Below are 13,129 nucleotides of genomic sequence, written 5' to 3' on the forward strand. Positions count from 1 at the left end.
TGTTCTTTTCAATCTCACAAGATCAAAACAGTCAAACAAGTCAAAGCATAATGAATATGATTAAAGCAAATGTTAATGTTATCTAGTGTCCTCCTTGTCACACAAGTATCTCTGTACTTCTAAGGACAGACAGATAGATAAGAGACATACCCTTATACGACTGAAGTTACCCTCAGGCCTGAAAAAAAATGTAATAGATGAAAATAAAATGTATAACAGACACATGGTAAGTAAATATATTACCCAAATAGTATAGCAGTTGTATGGCATATTGTGAGGCATCATCTTCACTAAATAAAGCCTGTTGAAATGACCTCATACAATTTTGTACATCCTTATGATACTTAGATTCACCATGTCGCTGTTTTAACATTCCTCTTAATCTTTGTAGGTCCACAACTACACCTGGTTCTGCAATACAAGATTCTGAAAAATTATAGCAAAACATGCACATACAGTTCTATGTGGAATATTCTACATCGCCCTCATTTTTTGCTATTGAAAATAGCAGAAAAGAAAGTGTGTGCAAATATGCAATAAAAATACTGTTGACCATCTATATTTAGAAATGTCACGTTATTATTTACAGGAGCCAAGGCCGGACGGGGGCAAAGCCCCAACTTTTTTTATTTTTTCTAAAAACAAGTAAATAAAAGGTTTAAACAAATCTTTAAAAAGAAAATTAAAGGAAAAACAATAGTTTTTTTCTTGTTTTTTTTTTAAATTTCAATTGGTAGGTCTAGTAACACTTGTTGTTTTGTTTACCATTACATTGTTTTACCATTATGTTCAATGATTCATCCTACATTTGAAACTGTGCACATGGTCCAAATTTCATAGCTGTACATAAAAGGACAAGAAAGTAGGTTACTTCATCTAATTATATAGGTCTGCTCATATCAAAGTTCAATTTTACATCTACAATTGTGCACTTTGTCTAAATTTCATAGCTGTACATCTAAGGACAATAAAGTAGGTCACTTCATAAAAATTATCTAGGTCAGCTGATATCAAAGTTTAAAAGTAGGACACTTCATCAAAATCCAGGTCAGCTGTTATCAAAGATCAATCTTACATCTAAAACTGTGCACATGGTTCAAATCTCAAAGCTTTAGGAAGAAATAAGAAAATTTCATTAATCTGACCTTTCAATTAAAGGTAAAGGGACGGACAGATCTTCAGTTCTAATGTGACTTTTCTTTTGTTCTCCTAATTGTTCTTTTCAATCTCACAAGATCAAAACAGTCAAACAAGTCAAGACATAATGAATATGATTAAAGCAAATGTAATGTTATCTAATATATTCAATATGTTTGTTTGGCTACAAGTCTGGTTTTGACTAAGTATAAATCTAATCCGTACATTAATAACAAAATCAAGTCAAAGTAACAAAAATGCAATAATTTTACCTTGTCAGTCAAGGTCATTTAAAGCTCAAGATCAAGGTTAGTTCAAACTTTTAGAAGTTGTTGTCTACAAGGTTGTTTTGTCCAAGTATGAAAATTACCCATTGATTAATTACCAAGTTACCGTCAATTATAGCAAAAATCAGTGAAAATTCAATCATTCAACCTTCAAGGTCAAGGTCATGAATGAGTCAAGGTCAATTTGAGTTTGTCATACATGAAGGTCTTATCCCAAAGAATAGTGTGTCTAAATATGAATATATAACTCATTCCTTAACAACAAAGTTATAGTCAGTTACAGCAAAAGAAAATCAATAATTTGACCTTCAAGGTTCAGGTGATTTATGAGTGAAGGTCAAGGTGTGTCTGGTTAACATAAGGACTATCCTAAACGATGTTGTTTTCAAGTTTGAAGACGATCCATTCAAAAACTAGAACTATCGCTGAATGCTATCCATACCCCCACCAATGTCCTTGACAGAAGATGACTTGGAAAGGTGGTTAATGGGCACAAATACTTATACATAAAAAGAAATTATCTCTGGTGAAAAAAGACAAATTGTACAGGTTAAAGTATAAATATATATTGTCAAATCATGTCCGATACAATTACAAATAACCTTTTATTTCCCCAATGTACTAAAACAAACAAAAGCAGTGAAGTTAAGAAAATAGCATAATTATGTCAAAATGTAATTAAGAGTGGAAAAACTTTGCATACTGAGCTTACTTGTGACCCTTCATTTAAGTGAATATCTGTTCTAGTTTCAGAAACATTTAAGTATTAATGGTTATATCAGAACATTTTCTAAGCCTAAAAGGGGCATAACTTGTGTCATAATTCAATGGAATTGTAGAATTTTCGTCATCTGAGCTTGCTTGTAACCATTCATATAAATTTTAAGTTTCAAGTAAATATCTGTTCTGGTTTAAGAAATATTATAGTAAATAAATTTAAAGACATAAAAATGGACTTAACTTTGTCAAAATACAATACAAAGTTATCCCCCCCCCCCCACACGCACACACACTTTTTTTTAGTTATGAAACTTGACCTGCATATCTGACTTGCCACATTTTGTATTTATTTGAAGTTTCAAATGACTATCTGTTCTAGTTTTAGAAATATTCAAGTACATGTTAAAATTTCAGAACATTTTCTAAGTCAATTTTTGACCTTCAAGTGTGGCCTTGACCTTAAGCCGGCAAAAGGGTAACATGGGTTCTGCACATGACCTTGTTGAGGTGAACATTTGAGCCAAGATTGAAGAAAATCTTTCAATAAGTGTAGGACTTACAGAGCGGAAAAGGCATACTGTCATATGTTTGTTTCATATTTGACCTTCAATTGTGACCTTAACCTTGAGCTGACACATGGACAACATTGGTTCTGCACATTCCCCTTGTTGAGGTGAACATTTGAGCCAAGTTTGAAGAAAATCCTTCAATTGGTATAGGATTTATAGAGCTGACACGATAATTGATACGGACGGACGGACGCGACAAAGCCCATTCATTATAGCCCACATTTTGGGGGTATAATAAAGTTATAGCCACTAATAGCTAGAAACAAGCAAAATTTGGACATTTGACCATGAAGGTCAAGGTCATTTATGGATGAAAGTCAAGGTTAGTCTGTTCTTCTGAAAAGTCTTGTCCTATGAGTTGTTGTAGCCAAGTATGAAGACAATACACCAACAACTTAAAAAGTAATGATCAAGGTACAAGTTTGCAGAAAGCCAACAGGACATCATCTATTGTACTGATCTAGAAAAGAAAGATGGTGTTATAATTTTTTTAGATCAAACTAAGGCTTTTGATAGGGTAGAATGGAGATATTTGCTTAAAAGGTATGGTTTAGGAGACAAATTCAGGAAATGGGTTCAAATGTGTTCAGTCAGCTTGGAAATAGCTATACAAACAAACAGGTTTATTTCTGAATATTTTCAAATTTCCTGCCCTATTAAACAGGGTTGTCCAATAGTGCCATTTCTTTATATTGTAATAGGAGGTCATATAGATGTACAAAGGGCAATAACGTTAACCTATCGAGTACAACACACTCATAACCTTAAACCACTTTCTATGATGACGCTTTTGATTTTCTTTGGCTCAAACCCGGAAATCCAAAACAATTAAACTTTTATATGAAAATAATCGGTGATTACCAAATCGTCCGAGTCAGTAATAGAGGAAATAATATTTACATGTAGCAAAACGATAAAATATAATTATGCAGATATCATATCATTGCATGTAAATGCAGACCAAATTATTATAACTCTGTAAACGTTCGAGCCAGACAAACTTTTTTCCTGTGCGGCTCACGAAAATGGCTACAACATGAAAGTTACAATTTGGAATGACAATTGTCTGAAACCAAGGTTACACAACACTAATTCATCATGACTTAGGGGCTCTTATCAAGTTGTCGATGAAATATGATTTTTTATCGCCAACATGTGGGTCTATTTTCTTTGGAGAACAACAACATGTTTCCCTGTGTGCCTTGGCTACCAGGCTCTTGTAACGGTACATGCGATTGGCCAAAGCCAAAGAATAACAAAAGTACATGCAACAGAGACCCAGCAGCCTTTCTCTTTTGGACACTCGAAAACTAACATCAGAAATTCCTTTTAATTTCTTTAGACATTTTGGCATTGATAACTAAGTAAATTAATAAACTTTTAAACACATATAATATATAGATACTTCATAAGAAGACAATGGAAAGCAACAAGGAATTGTAATTATATACGTACTTTATTTAATAATAGAAGAACAAAAGTTTTGAACTTATAAACATTTCAAGAAGTCAACAAACTTTTACTTTACGTAACTTCTAGTGATTCGTAAATACTGTAAAATCCCGATTTAACGCAGTTATCATCAAAAAAAACTTACAAGTTTGTAATTATTTTCAGTGTGAAAAAGCAAATATGCTCAGTTAGATTTTGGGAAAAAAGTCACTGTCGAACCATCAAACGGAAACGTGCAGACATGTATACAATATTCCACTAACAAAATGGTTGTCAAGTAGATGGATTTTATTTTTCAAAAACAAAATAAATTAGCATTTTTTTCCTGTAGGACTTTAAATGTTTTGAGGAGGAATTTTTACCTCTGTTAGGAGAAAAAAACATACTATTTTGATGGGGGACTGCGGCCGATCATCGGTCGTAGATTTGGTTGATCGAGGGCCCTGTCCTGTGACTTAGTTTTTCATCTGAGAAGACCCATGTTCAAAATCTTTGGAGCAATTGCCTAGACAAGTTTCCTTACCAAGTTTGATGACAATAGAGTCAAAAATGTGACCACTAGACTGTTAACAAGGATTTTCACTATTTGGGCAGTGGGACCTAGTTTTTTACCCCAGTTGACCCTTATTCGAACTTGACCTGGAAATCATCAAAACAAGCATTCAGACCAATTACCAGGATATCTGGATCAAAACAGTAGCCACTAGTGTTAACAAGATTTTTCTATTTGTAGCTTCTGTAACCTAGTTTTTCTTCCGAGATGACCCATGTTCCAACTCATTCAAGCAATTACCTAGAAAGCATCCTGACCAAGTTTGATGATGATTGAGGCAAAAATGTGACCACTAGAGTGTTAACCAACAAATGTGAACGGACAACAGAAGTCAGATGACGGACATTCACTGATCCTAATAGCGCTCAGGTGAGCTTAAAAAAGAGATAAATCCTACTTGCCAGAATAGGTTAACCATACAAGGCCCTATTTTCAAGGTGATAAAAAGGGAAATAACTTAGAAAACTGGATGGCACATATTTAACTTGGCAATATTATGTACATTGTATTGATAAGTAAGTGTGGTAATTATAAAGCTATTTCTATAGATTGAACTTAAGATATATCCAACTTGCTGATTTAGGTTATCCAATTATTCATTTTGTAAGTGCTGAAAGGGCTATAACTTAGTAAAAATGGAAGCCATAGATATGTCTTTTGCCTAGATTATGTACTTTGTGTTAATTAGTAAGTATGTAAATTATGAAGCTCTTTGTATAGGTAAAACTTAAGAAAAATCCAACTTGCAGTTTGAGGTTAACTTCGTATGGACAGACCCTTACGGAATTCACTTATAAGTCACTTATAGGCTATTTTATATGTAGATTATACTTCACTTAGTCAATTCACCTATAAGTCAAGTATATGTATTTTAAATGCAAATTAGATGTAAGTGCAGTATAAATGCCTGGCATTTTGACATACAAGTGAAGTATAAGTTATATATAAGTCACAAATATGTGACATGTAAGTCAAAGATATGCTCAACTTATAAGTAACATATAAGTGACTTATATGTTACATATAAGTGACTTATATGTTACATATAAGTGACTTAATATAAGTCACTTATAAGTAACATATAAGTCACATGTAAGTCGCATATATGTTGCTTGATGTCAAAAAAGCTTGAAAAAAAAGTTTAGTAATTTAATTTCAAAAATGTTTATTAATTTATATTCATAGTCATATAAATGAGCAAAATACAAAATTCAACATACATATCCTTCAGTTCAATCATCTTACATTCACTATAACAAAAACAATATTCATTTCTAGCAGCAAGTTTTTGTTTTTTACTGGTTTTCTTGGAATCAAACACTTTATTTATACAATTATTTTGCTGGAAGTCTGTCGGTGAGGAACTGTTCAAATCATAAATTTGATCAAATGTTTCTGATTATTCAAACTACTATTTCTTTTATTGATGTCTGTTTCAGTGCTCTGCTTCTATTTCCTCGGAGAACTTCATGTGGCTGTGTTCACCTTTAAAGATAAAATTCATAATTAATTAAAAAAGATGTGGAATAAATTCCGACCATTGTATGTTCAGTTATATTTCATATTTTTATATCATCAAACTAAATTAGCTATTTATTTTATGCTTATGCATATACAAATATACTAAGTTACACAGTATCTCATTTTAATGCACAAGTCAACAGTGTTGTTTAAGAATTGCTAAAAGTCTCTATAAGAATTGATTAACTGCACTATCTGCAAAAACATTTATTATGCTCTTTTCTGTGAAAGATTTAGAGCAGTAAGTATAGAGATTAAAAAAATATACCTTTTCAGGCTCAATACTGCATATCATTATTCACCTGGCATCTCAAAGTAAGAACTAGTCCTACTAGCCTGCAATGTATGTAAAATGTAATATCAGATTTCTCCATTGAAAACAACAATAAAATGATAAATGATTATGATAACCCTGTCTTATTCAGCTGCATAAAACTACTGATTGTACTATTTAGTTCTAAAAATTCAATTAATTTAACTATTAAATCTAGATTTAAATCAATTACAAGTATTAGTAAATCTAATGTATGAAGCTTAGAAATAAAAACAGCCTTGATCTCTCAAGTTACAAATTTTAGTTTGCTGCCATTTTACTTTGATTGTTTAATACAAATGTATATAACCTGTATCAATTCTGCATAAATGTAACTCAAAGGTATTTACCTGATTTTGTTGTATATCTTCTTGTCCAAGGTGATTCTTCTTGTCATTCTTATTTACCATAACTATACTTAAACATCTTAAACAAAACAATATCTCTAAAATACCTAAAACATCAAGTAGATTCTCTGTGATTTCCACCAGCTTGCTAACCTAAATGTTTCAGACTTACAACTGTGTACCTGGGCAGGTCCAATGTTATGTAAAACAGGGTAAATCCAAAAATCAAAGCACTCATCAGTTCTATCTTACAATCATTGAATGTGAAAAAAAATCAAATAAGTAATAGATATGTAAAGTTTAAAAATCATTATACATTTTTGAAAAAGAAAATGCAATGTCCTTTTTTACAAATTCAGGATTATAAGAAATGTTATATTTCCCCAAAATAATCACATGGAACAGTCTGATTTGTAGGAATGACCAGTCAAAAAATTAGTCATGCACATATGGTGGCAAAGGCAGGTGGCCAGTTTTATCAGACCTCTGATCTATGTGGTGTATCAGTGGATGTAGAAAATATAAGCAATCTTCAGGCATATTGGTTCCTTGATTTTATATAGATTAAAAGGGCAATATAAACTGTTTATTTCAAGCACTGTTTTTTTTATTGTTTAAATATCTAAAATACACTAGGCCTAAGTGTCTTAAAAAAAACACTTGTATATTAAAAAAAAATACACCTCCTTTTCTTGTTAGAATATCTTACTTCCCCAAAATTAGGTCTGTAAGAAGTACAGTTGGTAAAATCATATAGATTTCAATGTCTGTTTCAAGTTAGAAAAAAAAACAAGAGTAGAATTATGCCTTGGGTGACTTTTATGTGAAATATTTTCCTTGTGAGAAGAAATGACATGGAATTTCATTTCTGTCCATGGTAGCCTAGAAATCACTGATTGAATGCCATTTCTGTCCCAATTCCGCACAGAATATGTACCAAAATTTTTTACAGGTAATATACTTAATTGATAATCATTTTTCCTATTATCTTATTTAAAAACCCCCAGCTGTGTTCAAAAATTAATAAGCAACATTTAAAAAAAATCTTAATTGTTTGTGATTAAGGTCTAAGATTATAGTATTTTAAATTCTGAGTATTTTGATACCCATTGTGTTAAAGCAAAGAATTACAAATCAACTTCAATAAATTTTATCAATTTTTCTCATGTTTTTGTATTTAGTAATTTTTTCAGCTTTGCTCAGTAATAAAAAGTCTCGCAAAAGTTCTAAGTTTTCACTTATATCTAACATAGAAACTGGTTACTTCAAACTTCACCAGTATAAGGCACTTATAGGTGACTTGTATGTGACTTATGTTCATTGTTGGGGAAAAAATGGCCAAAAGTGACTTATATGTAGCATATACCTATAACTGACTTAGACAGGTTTTTAGGTGATTTATAAGTGACTTATATGTAACTTATAGTTCTCTTATAGGTCAAGTATAAGTTGCATATAAGAAACATATAAGTCACCTAAAGTCATTTTGGTAAGGGGAGGTAATAAATTACCAATAATAAATATTCATAAATTACTCTACTTCTGTAGTTTATTTAAAATGCCACTGACATTAATTTTTATATCGCCGAATTAAGGTTACATGGGGATACAGTTATAATTAATTACTATTGTAAGTAACGGTGATAACGAATCATATAGAACAACAAACCGGCAATTTTATAAGGAGATTATGTAAATCAAACACATTAATATACATTTGATGAAAATTAATTGTCAATCTTGTCTTAGTTATCATCCGCCACATTCGTATCAATCAGGGTCTGTCACAGCTTTGACACTTGATAATTTACTACACATAAACAAAGCGTCATTTTAGCTATGTTGGTTACAAAGTGTCGCTACGGCCCCACTTCAGCATGTGTGCTCAAATTTCATCAGATTTTGAGGCGACTTGAATTTCGCTTTTCCAATCAAAAAGGGCAAAGTGGAAATATTTTCCGTGAAGTATTGCCTGACTTCACACTAAACGCAAACCCTGGTTCTTTGGCACTGATTTCCACCTCAATACCCTCTACCACTGTGTGCAGTTTTTACAAATTAGGCCATTCTTAAAAAAATGTTTGTTTGAAGTAACCCGACCCAGAATTTTCAAGGTGGGTAGGTAGATCGATTTTTTTTTTTTTTATTGAACTGTACTCCCAAATAAACATGGAATTTCAAAATGCTGGACAATATATGCTTTGATAATCTGGTAACAATTAATAAATTGATAAATGAATTCTAATACAATAAGACCTACATTTTATTTCTTCTATTAACCTTTAAAAGAACGAAAACAAAGCACAAGGCATAATTTTCTGATTCAAAAAAAATTTTTTTATCCAGACCATGAAAAAAAAATTTGAGTAGGGGCAAATTTTGTGAGTCGGTCGCGTTACTGCAAACAAACATTTTTTTAAGGATGGCCTTATGTCCAAGTGTTTTCAAGTAATGCTCAGGAAAAAAACAGACAGACAGATGGACAAGGCTGCGACAATATGCTCACCCTTCAGGGAGCATACAAATAGGGGTCATCTATTGGCTAAGACAATGGCACCTGTGAAGTTTCAGCACTGACAGCCCATAGACTGTTGAGTTATTGGCTGGAAACCTTGTTATACAAGGTCAAAGTAACTCTGACCTTTGGTTATGTGCCAATGTGCTCTCAAGTTATGTGGGAAGGACCAACAGATCAAACAACAGACTGACAGACATCATGCTGCAAAACAATGTTCCCCCTTTTCTTTGAAAAGACGCATAAAATTCATCCATGTCACCTTTCTCTTTCTTTTCCTTGCTAGCTGCAATCTGGTATTTTCTTTTTACAAGTCTTCTTAATATTCAATAAAATAAAGCCTAGTAATTTTAAGTCATCCATGCAAGACAAAATTGATGACCAGACAGTCATGACCTGTATGTATTCATGAAATTAACCTTTCATGCCTTGGTGTGACCTTGAGATAATAAAACAAGAGGGCCATGATGGCCCTAGATTGCTCACCTGAATTATCAAACTCATCCAAACAACTACCTAGACAAGCATTCTGACCAAGTCTCATGACAGGTGAGTCAAAAATGTGACCACTACAGTGTTAACAAGGATTATCCATATTTGAGCAGTGCGACCTAGTTTTTTCCCCAGGTGACACATATTCAAACTTGACCTAGAAATCATCAAAACAAACTACCAGACCAATTTCCATGATATGTGGATCAAAACAGTAGCCACGAGAGTGTTTACAAGATGTTTCTAATTTTAGCTCCTGTGACCTATTTTTTCATCCGATATGACCCATGTTCGAACTCATCCAAGCAATTACCTAGACAAGCATCCTGACTAAGTTTGATGACAATTGTGTCAAAAATTGTGACAACCAAAGTGTTAACAAGGTTTTTCCATATTTGGGCGGTGTGACCTAGTTTTTCATCCAAGATGACCCATGTTCAATCTTGACTTAGAAATCGTCAAAACAAACTTTCAATCCAATTAACAGAATATTTGGATCACAACAGTAGCCACTAGAGTGTTAACAAGATTTTTCTATTTTTAGCTCCTGTGACCTAGTTTTTCATCCGAGATGTCCCTTGTTCGATTTATTCCAAGCAATGACCTAGACAAGTTTCCTGACCAAGTTTGATGAAAATTTAGTCAAAAATGTGACCACTAGAGTGTTAAGACGGTTTTTATAGTTTTAGTTTCTGTGACCTAGTTTTTCATCCGAGTTGACCAATGTTCAAACTCATCCGAGCTATAACCTAGACAAGCATCATGTCAAAGTTTGATGATGATTAAGGCAAAATGTGACCACTTGAGTGTTAACAAGGTTTTTCTGATTTTAGCTCCTGTGACCTAGTTTTTCATCGGAGATGACCCATGTTCGAACTCATCCGAGCTATAACCTAGAGAAACATCTTGACCAAGTTTGATGATGACTGATGCAAAATTTGACTGCTAGAGTGTTAACAAGGTTTTTCTATTTTTAACTCCGGTGACCTACTTTTTCATCCGAGATGACCCATGTTCGAACTCATCCGAGCTATCACCTAGACAAGCATCTTGACCAAGTTTGATGATGATTGATGCAAAAATGTGACCGCTAGAGTGTTAACAAGGTTTTTCTATTTTTAGCTCCGGTGACCTACTTTTTCATTCGAGATGACCCATGTTCAATCTCATCCAAGCTATCAACTAGATAAGCATCCTGACCAAGTTTGATGATGATTGATGCAAAAATGTGACCGCTAGAGTGTTAACAAGGTTTTTCTATTTTTAGCTCCGGTGACCTACTTTTTCATCCGAGATGACCCATGTTCAATCTCATCCAAGCTATCAACTAGATAAGCATCCTGACCAAGTTTGATGATGATTGATGCAAAAATGTGACCGCTAGAGTGTTAACAAGGTTTTTCTATTTATAGCTCCGGTGACCTAATTTTCATCCGAGATGACCCATATTCGAACACATTCGAGCTATTATCTAAACAAGCATCCTGACAAAGATTGATGATGATTGGGTCAAAAATGTGACCACTAGAGTGTTCACAAGGTTTTTCTATTTTTAGCTCCTGTGACCTAGTTTTTCATTAGAGATGACCCATGTTCGAACTCATCCAAGCAATTGACTAGACAAGCATTCTGACCAAGTTTGATGATGATTGGTTCAAAAATGTGACCACTAGAGTGTTCACAAGGTTTTTCTATTTATAGCTCCTGTGACCTACTTTTTCATCCGAGATGACCTACGTTCGAACTCATCCGAGCTATCACCTAGACAAACATCCTGACCAAGTTTGATGATGATTGGTCAAAAATGTGACCTCTAGAGTGTTCACAAGGTTTTTCTATTTTTAGCTCTTGTGACCTTAAGTTTTTCATCCGAGATGAGCCATGATAGAACTCATCCGAGCTTTCATCTAGATAAGCATCCTGACCAAGTTTGATGATGATTGAGGCAAAAATGCGACGGCTAGAGTGTTCACAAGCAATTGTGGACGTACGACAGGCAATCACCGATCCTAAAAGCTCACCCTGAGCAAGCTCAGGTGAGCTAAAAACATTAAGTGTACCATATAAATTTCACTTACCAACTAACTCCTCATTGTAACTCTGCAAGGGTCGGAGATGTCCCCCTGAAGGTATATTCATAGAAACACCTGAACATCCTGATGCAGACTGAACAGGAAATATGGATGGCAAACTGTGATCCCTTGTATTTTCTGACAGTGCTGGTTGTTGAAAGGATGGTGTAGCCTGAATTCCAGCAAAGTTATTGTCATACAACAACGACCCTGCATCACTCTCCGTATCATCATTAATCCTAGCTTGACCACCTTGAAAACCTTCCTGTATTGGAAACGTAAGTCCTACAGGGCGTCGTTGTGGTTGAGTTTGGTTATTGATGTTTACTGAAATGTAACAAATTTACTCTTAAATCTATAATGTCCTTAAACAGGTAAAGGGCACTTTTGAGATTATAATTACACAATTAAAATTAATAGTTAACATTAATGTTAATTGAATTTAATATTATAATTGATTTTAACCCTATTTTCAATAGTAGTACTACATGTATATATATCTATACCCCCAGTCAAGGAAAGAAATATATCATTAAACATGTATTGTTATAATACAAGGCCAGGCCTTTTCCCATTATCACCAGTGGTCAGATCCCAATGGTAAATTTGCTTATTTTTCCCAATCTTTAAAATATTTCTAATTGAAACTAGACACAATTAAATCCACAATATCCAAACTGACAAAATTTGCTGGCGTTCTTTCTGGTATTGTAACAAACAGTTGTTTGAACCTCACATTTTATAGTCACATTTAATTGTATTTGTTACCTCGCTTCTGTTGACATTTGTGTATGTTATAATGTTGCAAAATTTAAAATACTATGCAAAAAGAGTGTACAAAGGAGGTTTCAAAGGTGCCAAAAAATTTAAATTTAAATTAAGCAATTTAACAATGCAACATTTCCAAACTGGGCTAGGTTCCCTTTTCCAAAATGGCTAGGAAAAAGGGCCAAAAGGTGGATTAAAATAAACTAAAGCTGTCAATAAACATGATTAATACTCCCGCAAGACTGCTTCCGAAATGAAACAAGAGGGCCATGATGGCCCTGAGGTCGCTCACCTGTATATAGGCCCCCCCCCGACCCCCGGGCCAATTTTTACCCAAGGGTTTATATTTGTTTACTTGAACAGACTTGGTAGACACCCATAAG

At 33.5% G+C, this 13,129-nt stretch overlaps 1 protein-coding gene and 1 long non-coding RNA gene across 2 annotated transcripts in view; both read right to left on the reverse strand.

The window, feature by feature from the left end:
* Positions 1 to 243: 243 nt before the first annotated feature.
* Positions 244 to 13,129, reverse strand: part of LOC132736884 (uncharacterized) — a gene marked incomplete at its 3' end in the record, with an annotated part of 46,741 nt that continues 33,855 nt past the window's right edge. Inside the window, 2 exon segments of the mRNA XM_060724101.1 lie at positions 244 to 411; positions 11,985 to 12,305. Coding sequence (XP_060580084.1) covers positions 244 to 411; positions 11,985 to 12,305 — 489 coding nt within the window.
* Positions 6,004 to 7,255, reverse strand: LOC132736893 (uncharacterized). The gene is made up of 2 exons (XR_009626645.1): positions 6,508 to 7,255; positions 6,004 to 6,203 (listed from the first exon to the last, which is right to left on the reverse strand). It is a non-coding gene; the product is annotated as an uncharacterized LOC132736893 (long non-coding RNA).

Source organism: Ruditapes philippinarum, unplaced genomic scaffold, assembly GCF_026571515.1.
Source record: "Ruditapes philippinarum isolate M1 unplaced genomic scaffold, ASM2657151v2 ctg5485_1_1_1_1, whole genome shotgun sequence".
Taxonomy (NCBI): Eukaryota; Metazoa; Mollusca; class Bivalvia; order Venerida; family Veneridae; genus Ruditapes; species Ruditapes philippinarum.